We start from the raw sequence: 22,589 nt of genomic DNA, 5'->3' as shown, positions 1-22,589 counted from the left end.
AGATAGACCCAACACAGCGCACAAACCAGTAACACGTACATGTGCTTAATGATTTAGGCTCGCCATATCGATAATAGTTACAAGGCTCTTCGAGAATAACGAGATTTACAAGGCTCTTCGAGAATAAAGAAGAGAAGAAGTTGAGTAACTACAGTGTAATGGTGTAATACGTCATTTTACGTAGACGTATAATACATGTGCGAAAATTACCCGATGTGTTGAACGATCACAGGTTTTACGCAAGGGTGTTCGACTGGACGAAACTGGCTATTTGAAACATGCCCGCATTCCGCAGAGCTTGTATAGGTACGATAAATAGTTAGTACCTTGTAACACTACTCAGAGAAGAATTACATTTGTACCAAGTAAGTTGTACAAGGTGGTTGCATGTCAAAAAACAGCAACACGGACAACTACGTAAGTGTCTCGGCGCTTTAAATGAACAGTAACCGTGCATTGCACTATGATTAAACATCCCGAGCTCACGTTAAATCAATGTGACCCGTGATGTAGGCAAAGCTGTGATCAAATTTCTTACACGTATTCTGCGTAAAAAGCCAGACGACGACTCTTATATAAAAAATAACGCTTCACACCGACCTGAATTCTAAACGCCCACCAATTATAGGTCGTTCGTTCAAGGCAAGAAGACGCCGACCAAACCCAATAATAAATTCAAAATTGGGCTCTTGCGTGATGACCCAGGTTAGTTCCTCGAAGTGGCAACAGTATTTACAATCTCTGGATAGCTTAACGAACTAATAATGAGATGATAAAACTCAAATCATGATCGCGAGAACAAAGTGAGAAATAGTTCCTGCAGGAATTCGAGGTGGAGTAATAAATATAGATATATACACTTTATTGAAGCTGCTTCTGAATAGCGCAGTTGCTTTTAGAACACCTAAGACCGATGTTAAGTTTTTGTTTTCGATGCTACTCGAGAAGCCGTAGAGCATAGAAGTATGGCTACGATAAAAATATTATAAACACTGGGCCGAAAGCTCTCACAAATCTTGTTACGTCCGGCGACTAAAAGCGCCTTTAAGTGAGACGTCAGAGGGGCCGTATTTTACATCTGCTGTACAGCTGGGAAACTGCGGTGTGTTCCATAAGATTGTATACGCACTTCGACGAACGCCCTGTCTACATTACACCTGTTTTCATCACATCTACATTTTTTCGAGGTAGTCGATTGAGCCATCTACACTCGTGTTACGCCCAAACGCCCCAAAATTGCCGGGTACGAGCTACAAAGTGCCAAGGTGCAATGGACGTCTGATTTAGTGATCGGGTATTATATAAAATTACAAAGAACAAAGGAAGTACAGCCAGTGTAAATGGCTGAAAGATAAAATGGCAAAAAAATATACTATGGCTTCCATGCGTATTATCAGTTTTTAAGCATTGTTGAAATCCCCTTAAGTTGGTTCAGAAAGGACTCTCGAGTGGCAACTACAAAACCTCAACAAAATTGTAATTTATTGTTTGCGTTTCGTTTTACGGGAATCGTGTACGTGGTTTGTTTCCCCTGTAATCCGAGATTGAAGTTTTGGCGCATTGATAAAACCCATTGGTCCTTTTTGAAGTTGTGCTTTATATATAAATTGCATCAGTACACGTACATAATGATGTACTGCATTAACTTCAGTAGGCAACAGGATTCAGTGCTGGTTTCTCATGGCTTTTCGCATGTTTACTGCTTAGCCCGAAATGAACAGTCGTTGGATTGTGCCTCTAGTCTGCATTTTTTCGGCGATGTAGGTATGGTCATTTGAACAACGTCTTACGTAACAAGATCCCGCTACTATAAAAACGATTGTTGGCGAGGTTGACCATACTATCGGAAGATAGAAAGGTCGACCTTTCAAGTTGCAGGTTCAGGTTGTTCAAAAAAGCCTTTTGTTTTGGTTAAAAAAAGTCAGCACTGTAAGGTATGTATGTGTTAAGAGGCTATTTATTGGACAAGCTCTCGTATATGTTCGTGTAAACCAAAAAGCGATCGCATAACCTGTCCTGTCGTGGACGTCAAGGTAACGTTGAGGTTCTTGTTTTGCACTATGTGCAGCTTCGACTGGGAGGTCCGAGGACCCACCTAAGGACACTTCCCAAAGAACGAGTCCGTTTGAAGCAAATATTTAATGACAACAGCTCCGGAGCACTTAACCCAAAATATAACGATTCCTCTATCTCGGATACAGTTACATAGAAATACAGCAGGTGTATATTAGTCCCTACACCCAAGTCCTAAGCACTCAGTTTCAACACAGAGTGTGTCGCGGAACGTCAAAAGAGTGGCGTCTCACACACATCGTTGCGTAGGAGACTGGGTGAAGCACGGGGGTGATGCTATTGTCGTCGTAGTTGGCATTGGCGTGGGGCAGCCGCACGAGTCGTAGGAGAAGCAGCCTTCCTAGGTTGCCTGTGGACGCTTCACCAGCTGACACTGCATTTCACGCACAGGCCCCGATTTAGAGTCCTGTCCCGTATGCTGATTGTCACGAGGCTTTTTAATAAGCCAGCTGTCCTGTAGGTTCGCGTAAAGCAAAAAGCCATCACATAACCGCCATCGAGAAATGAGCCGACAAGACCATTTGTTTACACCGAATACCCAACACTGAAAATATTTCAGAAACCCCTAAAAAATAAACAACAAGGAAAACAGCTGGAACGAGGTTAACAGGAAGAACGAATGGCTAAAGACACGAACAGTGCGTATAAATATATATTCAGACAATAGGAACCCATATTCCCACGTAGTGGGACGCGGTGCTTGCGGTGGAGGCTCTGCTACAGCGACATAAACGCACTCACGCAAATGGTGACAGCGGTGATGTGGTTGAAATGCTCACGTCGTTGACTGACTGGAAAGGAAGCGTCGGGCTGGTCGAGGTCAGGGACCTTTCGGCTTTCGGCCGCTGCAGCTCGAACACGAAGCCGGAGACATTTCTTGGCCAACGCTAGACGACCACGCCTGGCCCACGCCAGGCGACGAGAAGTTCTGCGTCCAGGTGGAAGCCCACAGCGACCTTGATGCAGGAGCTCTCATGGCCGCCACCCCACTCCGTGGCCACCTTCTTCACTTGGTCCCAACTCAGCCGCGTCTGCCTGGCTACGCTGTTCTTCTTCCCGTGTATCTCCTAAATATCCGTGGAGGCCCCTTGTTGGCTTGAAATTTTCACGCCCACACGTACCGCAACTGTGCGTAATCTTTGTCGTCCTGTTCGGTTCAGGCTGATGGCACCACGCACTTTTCAAACGCACACATTCGCATCACACTGTGTAAGTAAATTCCAACTTTAAAGATAGTTATGTATCCTGGGGGATGCAATGTGAGAAAATCATTATCACTATCAGCGATGCCATTGAGTAAGGTTCAATAATGAAAAACTAGTGATGGCACCAGGTGGTCATGTATATGTTAAATCTTTGAGCTCGTCACATTTCTACATAACTTCATTTGTAAGAACATTAGCATGCCTGTGCTCAGTTATCCTGCTGGAAAGTTTAGTCATGGCTTGTATAGTTATGTGTACAGCACAGTGAGCACTAGCACAGACTTCCTGATCGGATGTGTTTATTCTGACTATAGGTTGAAGGCATGATAAAACACTATAAGGGTTACTCTTTTAGTTTTTGCTGGCGATAGCAAGAACCGACTGCTCGTTCCACCAGGGAGTATTATTTTACTAATACTCACTGCCTTGCGTGCGTAATGATGAAAAACGAAAATTGTCTTTGGAGCGGGATGAACGGAATAAAAATAATTGAAGAATTTTCAGAAGTGGGACTGTGTAAAAACACGACTGTCTCCAACTTTTCAGTGCAGACATACCCGGTTATTTCAGGTCCTGAAATTTCAACATTCTTAGTTGATGGGGCAGGTGACAGCATAATTTTCTTACTTTGTGTCCCCCTGGACACAATCTGCCAAGGTGTTTTTTGTTCTTGAAGGTGAATTTCAATTCAGCTATCCAGGACTTTTGAGAATGTGTGAGTGCTACTTACTAAGCTCTTTATTGCATATTTGTTTCAAGAATTCTGAGTGAGTTGCCCGCCAGACTCACAAGTCATGTTTTAATTGATCTCTTAAATGCAATTGGCCATTTAAAAACACTTTGTGTTGTGATAAAACATTTTCACACTAACGCTTTTATCTTTACTGTAACCTTCACTCAACATTTCATTTTAGGACGTTTTTGTAACCTTAGTTATTTCATTCTCTTTGGGATGTTCGTTTCAGAAGTGCAATGAAGTGATTTCCTACTGCCGTGCTTCATCGTACCTAACTTTGCCAATACCTAACCATGTGGGATATTTTATAGTGATACATACTCATGTTTAACATTGGTAATGACAACTGATAGAAGGCATACTAAGATATTGTAATGTGAGTTCATGAATTGAGGGGTTGAATGGTGAAGAGGAGGAGGAATAAATGGGGAAGGATACGGAGGTTAGGCAGTTCTCAGACCGGCTGGCCACCCTGTACTGTGGAAGGGGGTAAGGGGAATAAAGGATGAGAAAAAAGAGACGTTGTAAAAAATAGAGAGAAGGTCAACAGACGATCCACGACACTGTTTACAGTCTGTCTCTAAGACCACTTGCCCGCAGAAAGCGCAACAACGCTCTCAGTGCCTTGCGTGCAGAAGACGGTCTAATATCTGTGTGCTTTATTCCACGTCAAGTGTAATTAGAATAATATTTACTGAAGTAGACGTGGTAAAACCCCGATATGATTATCAGTGACACTGCAGTGGGAGAATTCAGAATTTTCGACCACCTGAAGTTCTTTAAACCGCACCCACGTCTAAGCTGACAGGTGTCAAGCATTTCTTTCTTGATCGAAATTGTGGCCATCACAGCCAGGGTTTGAATTCACGGCCTTCAGATCAGCAGTCAAGGGCTACGTAGAGGGTATACTGATTGTGGGCTGTGATCTTGGTTCCATCATGCGTGTTTTGATTGATAGATATGTGGGGTTTAACGTCCCAAATCCACCATATGATTATGAGAGACACCGTGGTGGAGGTCTCCGGAAATTTCGACCACCTGGGGTTCTTTAACGTGCACCCAAATCTGAGCACACGGGTCTACAACATATCCGCCTCCATCTAAAGTGCAGCCGCCGCAGCCGGGATTGGATCCCGCGACTTGCGGGTCAGCAGCCGAGTACCTTAGCCACTAGACCACCGCTGCGGGGCTCCATCATGCGTGTTAAGAACAGCGGTTTTGTACCAACTGAGTATGTCTGCTAGTGCACTGGTGTTGTGTTTTTCACATTCCTAATTTACTGTAATATTTTATATTTTATTAGGACGCGTTTTTGAGCAGATCTTCGTAGTGTGTGCTAGTGCTGTTTATTACATTCTTAATTTTTTGCAATATTTGTAGTCTGTTGGATGTATTCTGAGTTAGTTGTGATGTTTTGAATGTTTTTTTTTCTTTTATACTCTGTAAGGCTGCCAACCTTTGTTATTAGCCTGTAAAGGCCAAGAAGTCACAGAGATATAATTTATATATCGTACATCAGATGGTTAATTTGACTATGCTGAGCCTATATATGTTGCCCATAGTGTTTTGAATGCCTTGAAAACTGTCTTGAAATCAGACATTACTGTGGTGAGGAGTGGGATGGTCTGGGTGAACATTAGAACAGCCTGTCTTGTGCCTATTTATTCAAAGTTCTGTGGGAGTCGATATAGCAGGTGGCACACACCTTTCTAATATTCTCATAAGGGTGTTCCTGTATAAGAACACCTTACACCCTAAGTTTTATATTGCTGGACAGCCTGCGGGTAGGGTGTTCAGCTAACACCCTTTCAGGAGAGTGCATTCGAAAATACCTATGGTGTGTCCCTCTGGCGACAAGCCAGTTTACACTCTTGAGGGTGTAAAAATATACATTGTACAGTCGAAGAAAAATGCTCATAATGCCTTCTACACGTACAAAGCGATTCTCGTGCAGTTCGACAAGAAGAAGGAGCTGTCGGAGCAGTACCGGCGTGAATTACTCGTGTCTATAAAGGGACTCGGCATACAAGACAACCTCGACAAGCACGACGACTGTCCTTGCCCCTTCATTTTTCGTATACGGAGACCATGCTTTGCTATCAGAACTCTTCTGTTCAAGTAGTGTTGTTAGACAAATGAAGGGCGTATACATTGAAGAGATTGTGCCATGCTTATTATCTTAGAAGGAGCAAGCAGGAATCGACAAAGACAGGGGGCGGGTTACTTGTGATACTGATGTTGTTCCAACACCCCTTTAAAACAGAACAGCAGCAAAGAATCATTTTCAATACTTTTTTATATTCAAGTGTAGTATCACCTATTGCATTCTACAGTATTTGCTATAACTGTTTCTATAGTTATTGAAACCTCTATTTCTGTTATGCAAGTGTTTTTTGTGTATGCTATTGAATTTTCGTCAATTTCTTCACTGCTTATTACTCAAGTTCCCTAGCGTAAGGAACAAACCGGGCGTGAGCCTCGTTAACTTGCCCGCTGTGGGCAACCGTGGGCGCAGGTTAGCCAGATGAGGACAGAGGACGCTCGAGGACAACAAGAGATCATTATATACACGAAGACGAACAAGGGAATACACACTACATAAACTCACTTATTGTACACGCGTTCACGGTCCTACGCGGAAGGAAAGTTGATGTTCTAGTTCGTCCACTCACGTTCTCCTCTTGGAGCGTGAACGTTGCGATTGACCTTGAGCTCTCTCGTAGTCAGGAGGTGGTGTGCCTTGTGCTTGCGGAGTTCGTACCGAGGCGGGGCACGGCCTAGAAGATAACCGCCAGGGGAATCCCAGTACGGTGGTTAACGCCTGGGCCTGCCTGTACACCACCGAGAACAGCCTACCGCCCGTCTTCCGCGAACAGACCTGGGACAGCGTCTCGCTCCGAGACCAGAACCGTGGCTGGCCGTGAAAAACGTTGCTTCGGACCAACCGGAGGGTGAGGTAGGGCGATGCCCAGTCCAGGACGCACCCAAGGACTTCAACGCTGAGACGAGGCCCGGACACAGAGGGTCAGAACGAGCAGTCGGGCGTGGCCCGAACTTGTCCTTGCGCTCTGCTCTCCAAGGTTAGCCGAGCTTTCCCCGTTGCTCGGGAGCTTTTCACGAGGTACGCGCACGAGCACGCTCATAGGCGAGCTGCATCGTTTCGCCGCTATCACCATCATGGTAATTCTCGCGCACCTAAAATACTAAATTGGCCCCGCACACCGATCACAAATAAATCGGCCCCGCACACCCATTTTCTACGTCAAAGCATGACGCACACTCTCCAGGGCAATGATTTTCACCACATCTTCCCTCCAGTTCAAGAACAGCGAAACAGTGGGAAAAGAAGGGTAGGCATGTTCATAGAGTAGACAACGTAACACTCACGTTAAGAGTTCTTGGTGCGTCTATACGAGTAATCGGACAGCCTAGTCAGTAGTAAGAGATATGCGGCTAATATAGTCGGCACCGACATTATCAGAGCCGTGAATGTACTCTATGTGAAAGTCGTAGTCCATCAAGAGTAGGCTCCAGAGTAGCACTCGTTTATTGATTTGTCGGGCAGGGTTGATGTATTTCAGTGGCTGATGGTCTGATTGCAAAATGAAGGGCCTGCCATAGAGGTACACAAAAAATTTCTGGACACCCCACCCAATGGCAGGGCATTCTCTCTCAATTGTAGAATATGCCACTTCACGAGGTAGTAGCTTTCTACTGGCGTAGGACACTGGATGCAAGAGACCATTGTGTTCTTATAGGACGACAGCTCCCAAACTCCGTGATGATGCGTCAGTGCTCAACACGAAAGGCCTTTCGAGGTTGGGTGCTTTCAGTATGGGTTGGTTCGACATCATTGCTTTGAGTTTTTGAAATGCACCCTGATGCTTGTCGCGCCAGTCCAGCTTATTAGGACTTCCTTTCTTCGTGAGCGCGGTAAGAGGATGTGAAACCTCGGCATAGTTGGGCACAAACTCTCGGTAGTAGCCGGCAAGTCCGAGAAAAGCTCGAAGCTCTTACTTACTTTCCGGCCGTTTCGCTGACACGATTTTGTCTGATGTGTCCTTTTGGGGTTGTAGCAACCCTTGCTCCACAACGTGACCAAGGAAGCTAGTCGTCGGGGCACCTATCTCGCTTTCCTTCGACTAGATAGTTAAACGTGCCTCGTGCACACGTTTAAATACATGGCGTAATGTGACCATGTGTTCCTCCCATGTTGCTGTCGCAACAAAAACATCATCAAAGTAGTAATAGACATTGGGAATGTCGCCGACCACTTCTCGCATCAATCGGTTGAACACGGCAGGTGCAGCCTTTATGCCAAAAGGCATAACCCAGAGTTGGTATAGGCCCGAGTCACAGGAAAATGCTGTAGCTTCTTTTGACGTACTGGCCATGGGTACCTGCCAATATCCTTTGTGAAGTCAAACTTCGAAAAGTATGGACGCCCAGTAAGTCGTGCAAACAGCGCGAGGAATTGGTTCCGGATCCGGAATGACCACACAACAAGTGGACGAAAATCAATGCAGAGGCGCATCGTGCCGTCTTTCTTCTTGACAACCACAATCGGCGCTTGATAAGCAGATGTAGACTTCTCTATTATGCCCAGCCGTAACATTTCCCGGATCTCTTTCTTAATGCTGTCCTTAACAGCGAAAGATATGGGGTATTGTCGGACATGTATGGGCTGAGCGGTAGCCAATTTTAGCTGGCACTCCACAACATCAGTCTTTCCTGGTAAATCCGAAAATATGTCATGGTAGGCGGAAAGAAGCTTGTTGACTTGGTTTCTTTGTTCTTTAGTAAGGCTAGGTGCTACAGTCACATCTTTCTAATTCTGCGTTTGTGCAAGTAGGGCTTGTAAGAAATTTTCTGCGCCTTCAATTTCTATTTGACGGATTGACGTTACAGCAGCAGCTGTCATCGTTGACGTCTCAGGGACTTCCGCAGCTCGTTCTTTTTGAGCATGTTGATGTGGAAGACAGTTGTCCTGTGACCGAGGTCCACAGCATAATTCAATGGGCTTTTTTGTCTATCACAGTAAAGGGGCCCTTCCATGTTAGTATCAGTTTGTTGTGATCGGCGGGTAGCAGTACGAGAACTTTGTCACGCACGCTTAAGTCCCGCTTCTTCGCCTCGCGATCATAGTAAGTCTTCTGGCGAACATGTGCCTTCGCAAGGTCCTGAGATGCTATTTCACAGGTTCGTTGCAGACGTTCCCGCAATTCTTCGTTGTATTCGTAGGCTGACTTGGTCGCGTCATCCAACTTTTGGTTAGTCCCCAAGTCTCTCAAAATCGTCATTGAGCCGCGAACGTATCAGCCGTAGAGTAACTCGAACGGCGAGAATCCGGTACTCTTTTGTGGCATCTCCCGATACGCGAAAAGGAGGGGGCCGAGGTAGCGGTCCCAATTTTTCGGGCTTTCCCGGCTCATTCGGCGGAGCATTTGCTTCAACGTGCCGTTGAAGCGCTCCACTAACCCGTTTGCCTTCGGATGGTAAGGGGTTGTGGGTAATTGCCTGATAGATAGTAGCCGGTTGAACTCCTTCATAACCGGCGACATGAAGCTTGTCCCGCGGTCCCTTACAATTTCGCGTGATAGACCAACTCGCGACAGCATTTCCATTAGTCTCTGTGCCACGACCTTGCTTTCTCTCGAAGGAAGTGCGATGGCGTCTGGGTATCTCGTTGCCAAATCCACCATAGTTAGAATGCACCTGTTGCCCTTGGACGATGTCGGTGACAAAGAACCGATGATGTCGATGCCCACAAGTAAAAACGGGGTCTCAATGATTGGCATGGTACCTAGCGGAGCCCGACAACCAAATGGCGCGGGACAGTCCACTGACAGATATCGCAGGACTTCACAAACCTCTTGGTTTCTGATTGAACACCTGCCCAGAAGAATTCGGCTGGAATACGGTCAGTTGTTCGGGATATCCCTTGGTGTCCGGCGAGGATACCTTCATGGGCTAGTTTGAGCATAGACTCTCGCAGTCGACTCGGTACGACCACACACTAAACCAATTCTCACCCTAAAGGGTGTAAATGAGCTTGTCGCCAGACGAGCACCCTTTGCTCCCTATTGGGTGTTCAAAAAAGGGGGCTGAGAAAGGGTGCAGAGCTCAGCACCCTTAAGCAAAGGGTGCAGAGCAAAAATTTTAAAGGGTTTAATGAGAGCACCTTTTAAAAAAAGGTGATGTGATGTCATAACACCCTTTCAAATGGGTGCTGGAAGGGTGCTATACGTCAACGTACCATAGGGCCAAATGTAGGATTGATGCTAAAGATGGCTAGAAATGCAGAATGCTGTATGCTCTGTAGACCATGCTGTGTGACAGGCCACATACGGTTTGTTAATACTTGAATACATGAACTATGTCGTCCATTCCACCCTGAACACGTGCACCATGCACACGGCCGGCCCTCCACAGAGGGCCTTCTGCAGGCGCTTATGAAACTAGCACTGAAACAGAGTGACAGCTCTAGGTGGAGCTTTTGCATCATCGTCTTTTAAAACACAGTGGCTCTGCAGTAAAGCTACTGGTAGTTTGGCTGCAGTGTTTTGATTTCTCTATGTGTAGGCAAATAGAAAATCTGGCACTGTTATCGAGAAACGCTGCAATTGTGCCTTACCCTGTCCAGGTGCTGCTCCTCGTGTTTTTGTTTTTTGCTGCTCTGGATAGAACAAGCCGCAATTACTGCACTTCTTAAGAACAGTGCCGAATTTTATATAAGCGTGTACTCTTGCAAGAGCAAAGTTGGCTTCACTGCAAAGGAAGTGTGATTTGGCGAAGCCGCCGTTCTCCAGCAGTCAACGAAGTGGAGGCCCCACTTACAACTGTCTGTACGTTTGTGTACTAGTTACCAAAGTGCCCTCGAGAAGCGCTCAGCAGAGTGCTAGATGCATGATGCAATGTTCATGGTGGAAGTAGACAATATGTAAATATATACCTTAAAGCAAGCTATCTTGAATAAATATGTGTGTTTCAATAATTATGAAATTGATCCCTGAGTGCGTATATGGCCTGTGCTACCCATTTTTGGTCCAGAATGAATGGAATCTATTCAAGGCCCCTTCCTGCACACATGCATGCCCAATTAATGGATGCTTGGTCACCATACAGACATGCATGCCTGCAAATTCAAAATTCGTAAGTTTCAAATACTGGTGATTATTTCAAAAGCCATATCCTCACTTTAAAAGACACACAGATAATTTGCACTAAATACGGAACCTTACCACATTGCGCTCCTTAAAATTATGTGATGCAGAATTGAGATTTTATGCATGTGAGAATGCAAGATATTAGGCCCCCCAAAATTTATGACAAATAAATTAAAGTAATGCAAATAGTCACTATTTTACTGTACATAGCATACAACCCAAAAAGATTGTATATAGTAAACATGAGACATGACCTACTGCACTGATTGTAATAGTGAGATCTATGTGAGTGAGAATCAATCTTCTGTTTTTTTATTATTTTTCTTACGAGTAGACATCTTTTTTGTGACGAGACTTTTCAAACTTTCAACATTATGACTTCCCTCCTTGCATAGTAGGTAACAAATAAATTATTTAGAACAACAAAATATAAGTTACAGGCACCAGCAGTCCAAAGGCGCTTATTGAGGGTGTTGCCAGTGCCCACAAAATTGAAAAAGAAAATGGATAGGAAAGTAGGTGTGGTAAAACATGTGAGCTTATATAATATGCTTAGGTCATCATCCTAAAAGCCTTGACTACTAACTTGCTCAAGGCTCATTTACAGCTCTCCCTTTATATATGTGTGCGTGTTTCAAATCTTGTGTGTTACAAAATCACAAATATTGACAAAGTAATGCAAGTGGTATTCGATTAACCTAATGTGATCATTCAAACACTTGCACTATCCATCTTCAGCTGCCCAGGCGACTTTGGTTCCTTTGACAGAAGTGTGGTCAGGGCGCTCTTTCTCTACAGCACATCCGCACCCGGAAGCCTAAAATAAAGACAAAAGTAATCACCAAGAGTTTCACAACTGTCTAAAGAAAAAGACAGACTGTCCAAGATACAATATGCTTTGTCATGCTGGAGTGTTCTTAGTTCTGTGTGAGTAGAAGTCAGCATCGAAATCAGCTTTGTTTTCAACGGGAAACATGCTTGTTGGGGGTCCCCAAGGCAAAAAGCTGTGTAAACAACTTGACAGTACCTGGGGGCCTACAGAGGGTAGCACATACAACAGATTTCACATACAAAAACAAACAGCATAGAGGAAAGGAAACATATATACAAGAAACATCTGAGCGATAATTCAGCATGATGCACACGTGAAACATTAGTTGGGTTTGACTAAAAAAGCTGTTCATCGAGTAATTGCGCACATCCGATTTGAACAAACCGAATAAGGCACTGAAGGTAATTAGGGTTTTTAAATAATTGTAAAGTGCTAATAAACAATATTCTAGTCTAGCTCTACTATAGATGTCACGTATGTAGTACAAGTATTGGCCTGTTAGGTATGCTGTAGTAATGAATATATTCAGTTTTCCTAATACCTAAAACTTAGTATGTTGCAGTCGAGCTGTTCATGTTAAAATAATAATTATTTATGGTAGCATTTAGGTTACGAAATTGATGCTAAAATTTGGCAGATCCCACATGCTTTTGGAATCGATGTTATGCGAAATACGCGGATGCAAGGTGAATTATTTTAATTTTTTTATTGAGCGATCTTATGAAGTGGAGCTCAACATATGTACAAATTCTCGCCCACACATACGTTAAACAGCTGCATATGTTTCATTTGTTATGGTGAGATGTTACACCCATGAAAACATTATCAGTTATTTGCAGTTTTGTAACAATGTCAACGGAAACTTACATATTAGCCACACTAGAAGTGGTAGGCTGGTATGAAGCATTGGTGCTTGCGCTGGGACTCGCGAGGATGGTAGCCCGCAACACTGCTACACAAATACCTCACAGGATTGTGCCTGACTACAATTGACTTTGATTTGGCCTCACTACTGTATCATAGGCGTGCATATGTAATAGTTATAAAATTTGATAGCCAGTACTGCAACGACAGTTGATGTTACACAAACATTGGAGACTATTTGGAAAGTATAACCGAGGCCGGGCATGGCTCTGTGGTGGAATACTGAATTGCCAAGCAGAATACTAGGTTTCGATTCCTGCTGGGACACTTCACTTTATTCTTTGCATTCATTTGGTCAATGCTGCCTATGCCAGCTTTTTAACATGATAGCGTTCAAGAGCTCGTGTCGCAGAAAACCCGCCGCCGGCGTCTGCCCCATTGCTTGTGAGCGAAAAATCGTCTGTGCATCTGTGACCATAAAATCAAGTTAACTAGTTTCCGGAAACTCAAACAATTCCTACTTATAACCTAATGAAGGCGTGCTAATTGCTGCAAAGTGAAATCCCCAAGTCATACTACTAGACACTCAACACAGGGCTTAACACACGGAAGTCCCTTGACATCGGCCAAAAAGTAAATCTTGATGTACAGCGCTATTCCTCTTCCCCATTTCATGACCCACACAATGCCGTGATAATTGTACCCATGTATTTTTGATGGGTTATATCGCACCAAAAATACAAGGATTATGTCAAAAGAATGGCATCAAATTTTACCGACATGTCGTCGACATAGAGACACAGGCTACTAGTCTTTTTTATAATGCTAAGAGCATTTAAGGTAAACGCATTGAAGATAGTTGGTGGCCTTTTTCACTATCTAGGTATCAATATTTCACTATTTAGGTATCAAAATTCTGCCATGTCAGTCATAGCTTACAGACATTGCAAGCTCAAGAAATGTTTGGCTCTGGAGGCATCAACCCAGCATTTTGCCAGATCTTCTAAGAAGGCAGTCCTTATTATTGCTAATGTTTCCATTTTTGCAATAAATTTCGTGCCTTGCATCCAAACGAACCTCTATCCTACTTGTTTTTTTTGCAATCGTGCTCTCACTAACTGCTTACCTTGTCTTGTCAAGTGTTCCTTGACATAAATAGGACTACTTAATCTAAAACGAAAGGCAACTGTAGACAGACATAAGTTTTTTGTCTTATTCAGAACATTTCATTAGTGACATCGGGCACAATGCACTACTATTTTTTTCAAACTAGGCTTGTTTCTTCCTACTCTGTCTGTAGTGTCAATATCATCACGAGGAATGGTTTTTCCATCATCGCACAAAAATTTTAGAGAGCGTCAAAAGAAAACCCTCATCTCGGACGCCTTTGATGTCAGATAGTTCAACCTTGAATACAGTGTAAATTCTTCAATATTCATCTGAAGTTGCTTATTATCACCTGGAAGTTTTCGTGCCTCTTTCAAGATGCGACAGGCTCTTCATGCAAAGCCTTTATTTCTAAAGAGAGCGCGTTGACCCTGTCACCAGCTTCATTCCACACTACTTGAAGGATCAAAGTTCAGCATGAATTTTTTGCTTGAAATCCTCTGCTTACCATGACAAACAATTCACAGGAAACATTGGTACTCTTGCTTGGCAGGAGTGCATGCAGGTATACTAACACAATAAAGCAAGAAATAAGTGTCGCACCTGTGCAAAAATGATTTTGGCAAGCACTGTGAAGACCAAATACACTACTGCCAAACTGAGGGGAATATGGAGAGCACTTCATATAAGTAGGCAGCGTCCAGTAGCTTGATGAGGCACAGCGCATGAGCAGGGTGAACACAGCTGATCCTTGGAACAATGGCTCAGAGTTTGCTGGTGCTTGGGCTCCGTGACCTTGTCAGGAACTTTCTTTGAGCAGCCTCACTCACATGAAATGACAGACCGTGCCGAAGAATATCTGCAACAGTGCACAAAATCATTTTGGTGAGGTTTGTATAGACTGCATGCGCTGCTTGACCAATTGCAGTGAATGGCTAGAAACGCATGGCCAACATACATTTAGTGGCACGCAACTGAGAAATACAAAAAAGGCATGCTGCAGTATAAATAGAACGAAAAACATGCTGTTGCAGAGCTTTTCAGGTCGATGACATACATGTGAATTTTCATTTACCTTTATAGCTCGCTCATGCACGAGGATGAAGTTAGAACTCTTAGACGAAGACACCCCTTTTAGCTGTATCAACTGCGTGTAATTAAGAGATAAGCATGCGTGAGTAATGTTGTTGCCTGCGATCAATAAATTCTGTTCTTGAAGCTGGCCAAATAAATGCACGAGGGCATCCATAGAGACACATTTGCATTTCTGTAGTTATGATACCCATGTGATGTGTTTATTAGGTAAATGCCATGCAATATGCACCATATGATTATTTTATTACGTAAACTTGCAATACCACTGCATATATATGTCAGTATGCGCATATACATCCACTGCAGATAAAGCATAAAATTAAAGGAATACTGACACATGAATTTTTTACCAAGGTAGTGGAGGGCTCCAGAAATTTAGACCACCTGGGGTTCTTTAACGTGCACCCGAATCTGAGAACACCGGCCTACAGCATTTTCACCTCCATCGAAAAAGCAGCCACCAAAGCCGTAATATCATCCTGCGACCTTCGGGTCAGAAATTGAGTACCTTAGCGACTAGACCACTGCGACAGGACTTCAATCTCCCTGTTCCCCCATGTAGGGTGGCAGACCGGCTTTGCTGGTCTGGCTAACCTCCCTGCCTTTCCTTCTCTCCCATTTCTTCTCATGAGTTCAAATAATGGAGCTTCCTTCAAGCGGCTAACATTCGGACGTTTTTAATTTGCCTGAAATTGAGTTCACTGAATGAATATGGTGTGCTGTTTCATTGTAATCATTGATCTAAATTGTTCTGGTTGGCTAAAAAGGCACTACTCCTCACTTCTCATCAAACAGCACAAGCTCTCTAATGACCATAGGGGGGAAAGTGGAAACGCTAAGACAAAACATCAATCTTGAACCACATGCCATCACAATAAAGCAGGCAAGCTTCTGCAATAATGACCGGCAACCAGGATCTCAGAAACTACAGATAGCTACATAACGTAATGGTTTCCCAACATGACGTAAAGGCAGCAGAATCACATTGTGCCTAACCTGCTTCATTATGATAACGATGAGGCCACAACGTTATTGGCCTCTGTATGCTAATAACAATTTACCTTTCAAATCATGTGACAATAACATTCAATACGACGTCATGAATCTTGCATCCTACAATGTGGTCTAAGTACCAACAAGGTGATTTCAGTGACGTCGGTGCAAGCCAATAAACAACAATCACTTGTTGATCATTATTTTTGATATTATTCAGTTGGTCTGATGCGTACATCTTCAAAAAATGGCAGTTTAGATTTGTTCATTCTTAGATAAATACAATGTCTAATTTTGCATGCAAGCAGCAACATATGCAAGCCTTAGGCACGCATACCATGATGTATAACCTTATTGTGTTTTGAGCAATAAATTAGGTATTCATACACTGCACATGCCACAGGTCACTTGTAAATCTGCGACGAGGACATAAAGAATTTATGATATCAGATAAAGCGTTACACTTGTTTTCGAAAATGTCATTGGAAGTTGTGGTAGAACTTTGTTTTAGAATGTTTGTAGACGTAAAGGTATTCGGCAAAGTTTTAACCCCAAAGCGGGGTGCAGCGACCACAATTCTTAAAAACCAAAACAATGCAATGATAGGTGAATAAGGGGGAACAAGCAGTACCACCGAAATTGCGCGCGAACGAGTGAACTAGTGCTCAACCTAGCGCTTGCACTACGGCTATTCGGCCACTCATAGACAAAATGTATTGACCCAGGCGTAATTGCACGTTTTGAGAACCGCACCTACAGCACGCTGTGTCATGTTTACGCCCACCTAATTAAGCTGAATATCATGGTAATTTATTATCATACGTGCCCGGTGGATGCAAACACATTTGGTCACACAGGAAAACACATCTACTTTATAGTAGTCACACACATTTAATGATCATGTAGCTGTTGATAAGAGGACGCGTAACATATTAAACTTTATCCAGATACTTCTTTGACACAGAAAACGAACAAGGCCGCGTAAATACCAACACAGACACCACGTCATTCTTCTCCATTCTTCTAAATTAAATACGCAACGATATAATTCAACGCGAATCACTGGAATACTCCAACGCACGCGAGACACAGACGACGCTTACCGCTTACAGGCGCGGTCCCTGAACGGCGTCCGACGGCATTGCAAAAATATAGTGATTCATAACGTGCAGAGCATCGCCCGCCGAATCACAGCCGCACAGCGCACATTGCTTTAACCCCCCTCCCCACGGAAAAAATTCGTCCGCGCGTAACAACCCTGAGCTTAGACTTGAGCCTCATGAATTCGGACACGCCAACAGGCTCGCTACGTTAAAAACTCACTTATCTACTAGCTAGAAAACCTTAGTTCACAACGTTATTATACTATAGCGCTCCTGGTGTTAATCGCGGGAGGAGCCGATGACCCTAGCGGAAGCACAGCAGCCTGGATCGAGCGCACCACGGCCTTGGCCGGAGAAGCAAAAAACAAAGCGTCGACAACAGAAACATCCACATACCTTTTCAGTTTGGCGAGCGCTCGACGGTACGAAGCAGCCGGTCCTCCCTTGAGTATAGTGCATCTTCGTAACAAGCAGCACCGACAGAACACGAAAGACAGCGCAAGCACACTTTGAACAGCATAAAAAAATCGACTTAAAACGCTCTGCGCTCGGCCATTGTGGGCTCCAGGAAGATTACGCCATGGATGGATGGATATATGGATGGATGTATGTGGATGTACCCTTTAGGTCGGGCGGCGGCTAACGCCACCTAGACGTAACAACTAGCCATTTCTGTCTTTATGATGCCACCTATCCGCATTTGCGCACATAATATTTTATATGATAAGTAAATAGATTGTTTCTGCTTAAATCTATAGTGCAAAGTAGTGAAAATAGTAGACGCGCCAGTGTGTATTGCATTGGATATTTCTTAACCATAAAAAAAAACAAAACATGACGCGTATTTGCGCGAAATTTGAAATGTCAAAAAGCGCGAAATTAGAAACGTTTGCTTGCTTGTGTATTTCTTGTACCGATACCTTGTTAACATCTGTACATTGGTTGAGTGGTTAAGGTGGCTGTTAAAAACAGTGTTTAAATGGTTGTAGATGAGTACAAATTACAGGCAGCAAGCAAAATTCATCACAACAAAATAAGCGTACTGGTTTGAAAACGTTATTTTAGCTGTCTTTAGTGAATTTTCTTTAGTAAAAGCTTTTAGTCAAGGCTCATTTTAACTTGCTTTGAAGAATATTTCTATGAAGAAAAGCAAGAAATTGTTCTAATGGTATAATATTAGAACGTCAAAGTCCATAGCGCGCCATAAAAATTGGTAACACGTGTCAACTGATACATTGTGAGGTTAACAAAGATTTGTACAACACAAAAACTATTTTCTCTACCACGGTTTTCTTTATTTATTTACATTTCACCTACATCGCCGTAAGGCATTACGTAGGGGAGGTACACATAATAATTTAACTACATAGTTTTCAATCAAAACAATAGATTCAACAAATAAAACAGCACTCAAAATATTTTAGGAGAGAAAAAAAACACTCAAATATTGGTGAGTGAAAACAACGTCACAGTCATGCATTTGAGAACACGCACACGCTTCGAGACAGCAAACCATTCTTAGTGGCAGTGATATTGTAGGAGTTGTTACAATGAAGAAAAAAAGGATTCATTATCAGTTTCATTGACGAGATCATCCGGTAGACGGTTCCATTTTTGTATTGTTTTTACGAAAAAGAACTACCGAAAGAGTGAGTTTTGTGACGGTATTCTAATATTTTTCGTGAATGGTCCTGACGATTAGAGACGTACGTTGGTGTGAACAGATAATCAAGAGGGTTAATGGCATTCCCATTATAATATATACAATGAAGAAATTTAAGCCCGAGTTTCTGCGTCCTTACCATCAGTGTCTCCCATTTCAATGCTCGTTTCATTTCTGTGATGCTTGCAAAGAAATTATAGTTGTTGCTAACAAATTTGGCTGCTTGGTTTTGAACTTTTTCCAATGCGTCAATCAAGTATTGCTGATGGGGATCCCAGATTACGCAAGCATACTCTAATATAGGTCTTACATACATGAGATAAAGGGTTTGTTTCACGGTCTGTGATGCTTGCCTAAATTTTCTGCGTATGAAGTATAGCATCCGGCTTGCCTTGGTCACAGTTATGTTAATGTGTTTATTCCACTTGAAGTTGTCGGAAAAATACACGCCCAGGTACTTATAATAGGATTCAATGCTAATTATTGAATTATTTATTGCGTATGTTGTGTCTAGTTTACTAATCCGGTTGGTGAATGATACACAGCAACATTTACGGACGCTTAGACTCATTTTCTATTTTCGGCACCACGTTGATATTCGGTACAGATCATGCTGCAGAATTTCAGCATCTTTGTGCGATTTATTCACTCTAAACACTACACAATCATCTGCGAATAACTTAATGTGAGAGGTAATACCATCGACTATGCTAATAATATAAATCAGGAAAGGCAAAGGTCCTAATACGCTTCCCTGTGGTACACCGGACGTAACGGTTACCGCAGATGATTTTGATTCGTTAAGAACTACGTTTTGTTGTCGATCGTTTAGATAGTTCTTTACCCAATTGATAGCTTTAAGGTTTATGTTTGCAGAGAGCATTGCAAATTCTAACAGATTGTGTGGGACGGTGTCGAAGGCTTTCCGGAAGTCAAGGAGCACTGCATATTCTTGAGCGCCACTGTCAATAGATTGTGCGATGTAATGCTGGAATTCGACTAGTTGAGTTACGCATGAGCGTCTATTTCTGAAACCATGCTGAGATGGAGTGAGGAAGTTGATTGACTCTAGGTGTTTAACTGTTTCGCTGTATATGATGTGCTCAAATAACTTACAGCAAATTGCTGTTAGCGAGATGGGTCTGTAGTTTTCGACAAGCTTTTTATCACCTGATTTATGAATCGGGATTACGTTTGCAACTTTCCAGTCATGTGGGACAACTCCAGTATTTAGTGTAATTTCATATATAACCCATAAATACTTTGCAATAACGCTGTGACAGTTTTTAAGAACAAATGGTGATAAACCATCTGGTCCAACTGCTTTAGTTGTATCTATCTGCCGTAACAAGCAATCAACACCAGTAATGTCAACCTCCACGTCTTTCATGGAAGTCCACGTGACTGGAAGCTCCCCCACATCGCCAGGTGTGCTTTGAGTAAAAACTGATTGGAAATAGTTGTTAAAAGCTTCAGCTTTTTCTTCATCGGTGCACAAAGTATCACCCTCCAAAGTCAGAGCAGGAATGCTTATATCGTCTTTTCTAGTTTGTTTAACATACTTCCAGAACTCTTTCGGGTTTTGCTTTAACCTATCGCTTCATTGGGCAAAAAAAAAATATTCTTCCTTGTTTTTATCGCCGATTTCAGTGTCAGGTTTGCATGCGTAAGCTCTTGTTCATTAGACGTGGTACTCCTATCGCGAAATTTTCTGTACGAACTTCGTGCTTTCCCAATTAACCTGCGAATGTCTTTATTAAACCAAGGCTTTTGTTTTGTTCTCTTCTTTAGAATTCTGTTTGGTACATGAGCTTCAACTGCGTGAAGTAGCTTATCACGAAAATAAGACCACAGAGCTAAAGAGCAACGACTTTCTGCCAAAAGCAAGAATGTTGGGTAATGCGACTCTAATTCTGCAGAAACGGAATCGTAGTCACCTTGTTCATACAGGAAACTTTTTCGGGGTATTGCCTGTGCTACTTGGCAGTATTCTATCTTTAAATCTGCCACAATGGCCTTATGGTCACTTATACCAGGAATCACCAACACAGCGGAAACAATATTTGGGTCATTACATAATATTAAATCCAGAATGGCATCATGTCTCGTTGGAACATTCTCATATTGACAAAAACCAAACACTCTCAAGAATTCGCCGAACAAAGTATACACTGACGACCTGTTTTGTGTACCACTGGTTATCCAGTCAAAATCTGGTAGATTGAAATCTCCTTTCAGGAGTACACTGTCTGGAATTAACTGTACCATTTCAGAAAGCAGTGTCATAGGAGTATCACCACTGTCTGGTGGTCGATAAAAACAACCAAACACGACAGTATTTCCCTTCAGTAAAAAAACACGGCACCAAACTGCCTCGGCAGAATTGTGGAAGGAAACTTCCTCGCTAGTCCACTCGTTCGCTACAAGAATAAATACGCCCCCACCATGGCGATTTCTATCTTTCCTATATACAGTGAAGCCATGTGGGAAGACCTCAGTATCAGGTATCGCACTGTCCAGCCAAGATTCTGTACCCGTAATAATTTTTGCTTGAGTAGTTAGCACAAGGGACGCAAAGACGTTAACTTTATTATTAATACTTCGACAGTTCACAAGAAGCAGCGGTATGCGCCCGCACGTGTTTGAAGTATCGATTCTCTCAGTTCTCCGAGGACTGACGTCACGTCAGTCGGTTTCTTGTGATCGCGCATGTGCATGCAGTGGGCAGGTTGGTTCATTTCACTGTCCCACACGAACGTCTTTCCGTTGATAACAAGCTTATCATAGTTACGGCGCACTCGGCATCCCTTGCTATCTCTCTTTTCCTTGGCATAGTTCCAAAGAAGCCGTCGTTTTTCGCGAACAGCATGACTGAAGCCTTCGGATACACTAAAAGAGGTGTTCTTCAATTTGTAAGCATTACGCATAACACTTTCCCTGGCTTTCCACCCCGAGAAGGTTGCGACGATAGGCCTAATGCGCCCCTCTGTGAAGGCCCCCAGCCGGTGAGCTCTTTCTATCGGAATGTTACTAAGCTTCAGCACGTTACTGCAAATCTCTTCAAGCAGGCTCTCAGATTTTTCCCATGTTTCTTTGGGCTCATTGTCTGGCACACCAAAGAAAACTAAGTTTAACCGGCGGCTCCTGTTTTCGAGATCGTCAAGCTTAGCCTCTATCTTTCTTGCGGATATTTCAACAATATTAATGCGCTCCTCGATTACATTTGATTTTGCTATCATGGTGTCTATTTTCTGTTCCAGGTCGGCTTGCTTCGCCACTATTTCTGCAAGTTTAGTAAGCATGGTTTTCTGACTACTTTGTACATCCAAAAGGATCTTCTCAATGTTCGCCATCTGCTCTTTTTCGGTTGAGTTCATAGGGCCTGGGTTTAGCTCTACATCCCCTGAGAGTAGCAATAGAGCCTCCCCCAACAAAGAACAATCATTGCAGATTAGCACCCAAACAGAGTCAACCAAGTAGCCCCGCTGCGGTGGTCTAGTGATTAAGGTACTCGGCTGCTGACCCGCAGGGCGCGGGTTCGAATCCCGGCAGCGGCGGCTGCATTTCCGATGGAGGCGGAAATGTTGTAGGCCCGTGTGCTCAGATTTTGGTGCACGTTAAAGAACCACAGGTGGTCTAAATTTCCGGAGCCCTCCACTACGGCGTCTCTCATAATCATATAGTGGTTTTGGGATGTTAAACCCCACATATCAATCAAATCAGAGTCAACCAAGTATTTGCAAACAGTGTCA

The 22,589-nt window shown here is 43.3% G+C and overlaps 2 protein-coding genes across 5 annotated transcripts in view; both read right to left on the bottom strand.

The window, feature by feature from the left end:
- LOC142767673 (uncharacterized) overlaps positions 1 to 22,589 on the bottom strand; it is a 137,243-nt gene that overhangs the window by 91,316 nt on the left and 23,338 nt on the right. The window contains exons 7-8 of one of the 4 annotated variants that reach the window (XM_075869839.1): positions 4,453 to 4,491; positions 1,046 to 3,220 (exon numbers count right to left, since the gene is read on the bottom strand). The exons of the other annotated variants lie outside the window; for them this stretch is intronic. Coding sequence (XP_075725954.1) covers positions 3,179 to 3,220; positions 4,453 to 4,491 — 81 coding nt within the window. The 3' untranslated portion in view covers positions 1,046 to 3,178. Of the gene's footprint in view, positions 1 to 1,045; positions 3,221 to 4,452; positions 4,492 to 22,589 lie in introns of those variants that run through there. 4 annotated transcript variants of the gene reach the window in all.
- Positions 3,215 to 22,454, bottom strand: LOC142767157 (uncharacterized; the record flags this gene model as incomplete). The annotated part of the gene is made up of 2 exons (XM_075868376.1): positions 3,215 to 11,997; positions 14,587 to 22,454. A coding segment is annotated over one exon (1,008 nt), but the record flags the coding sequence as incomplete, so codon positions are not given.

This window comes from Rhipicephalus microplus, chromosome 7 (genome assembly GCF_043290135.1).
Source record: "Rhipicephalus microplus isolate Deutch F79 chromosome 7, USDA_Rmic, whole genome shotgun sequence".
NCBI lineage: Eukaryota > Metazoa > Arthropoda > Arachnida > Ixodida > Ixodidae > Rhipicephalus > Rhipicephalus microplus.
This window is presented reverse-complemented; position numbering and strand designations above follow the sequence as displayed.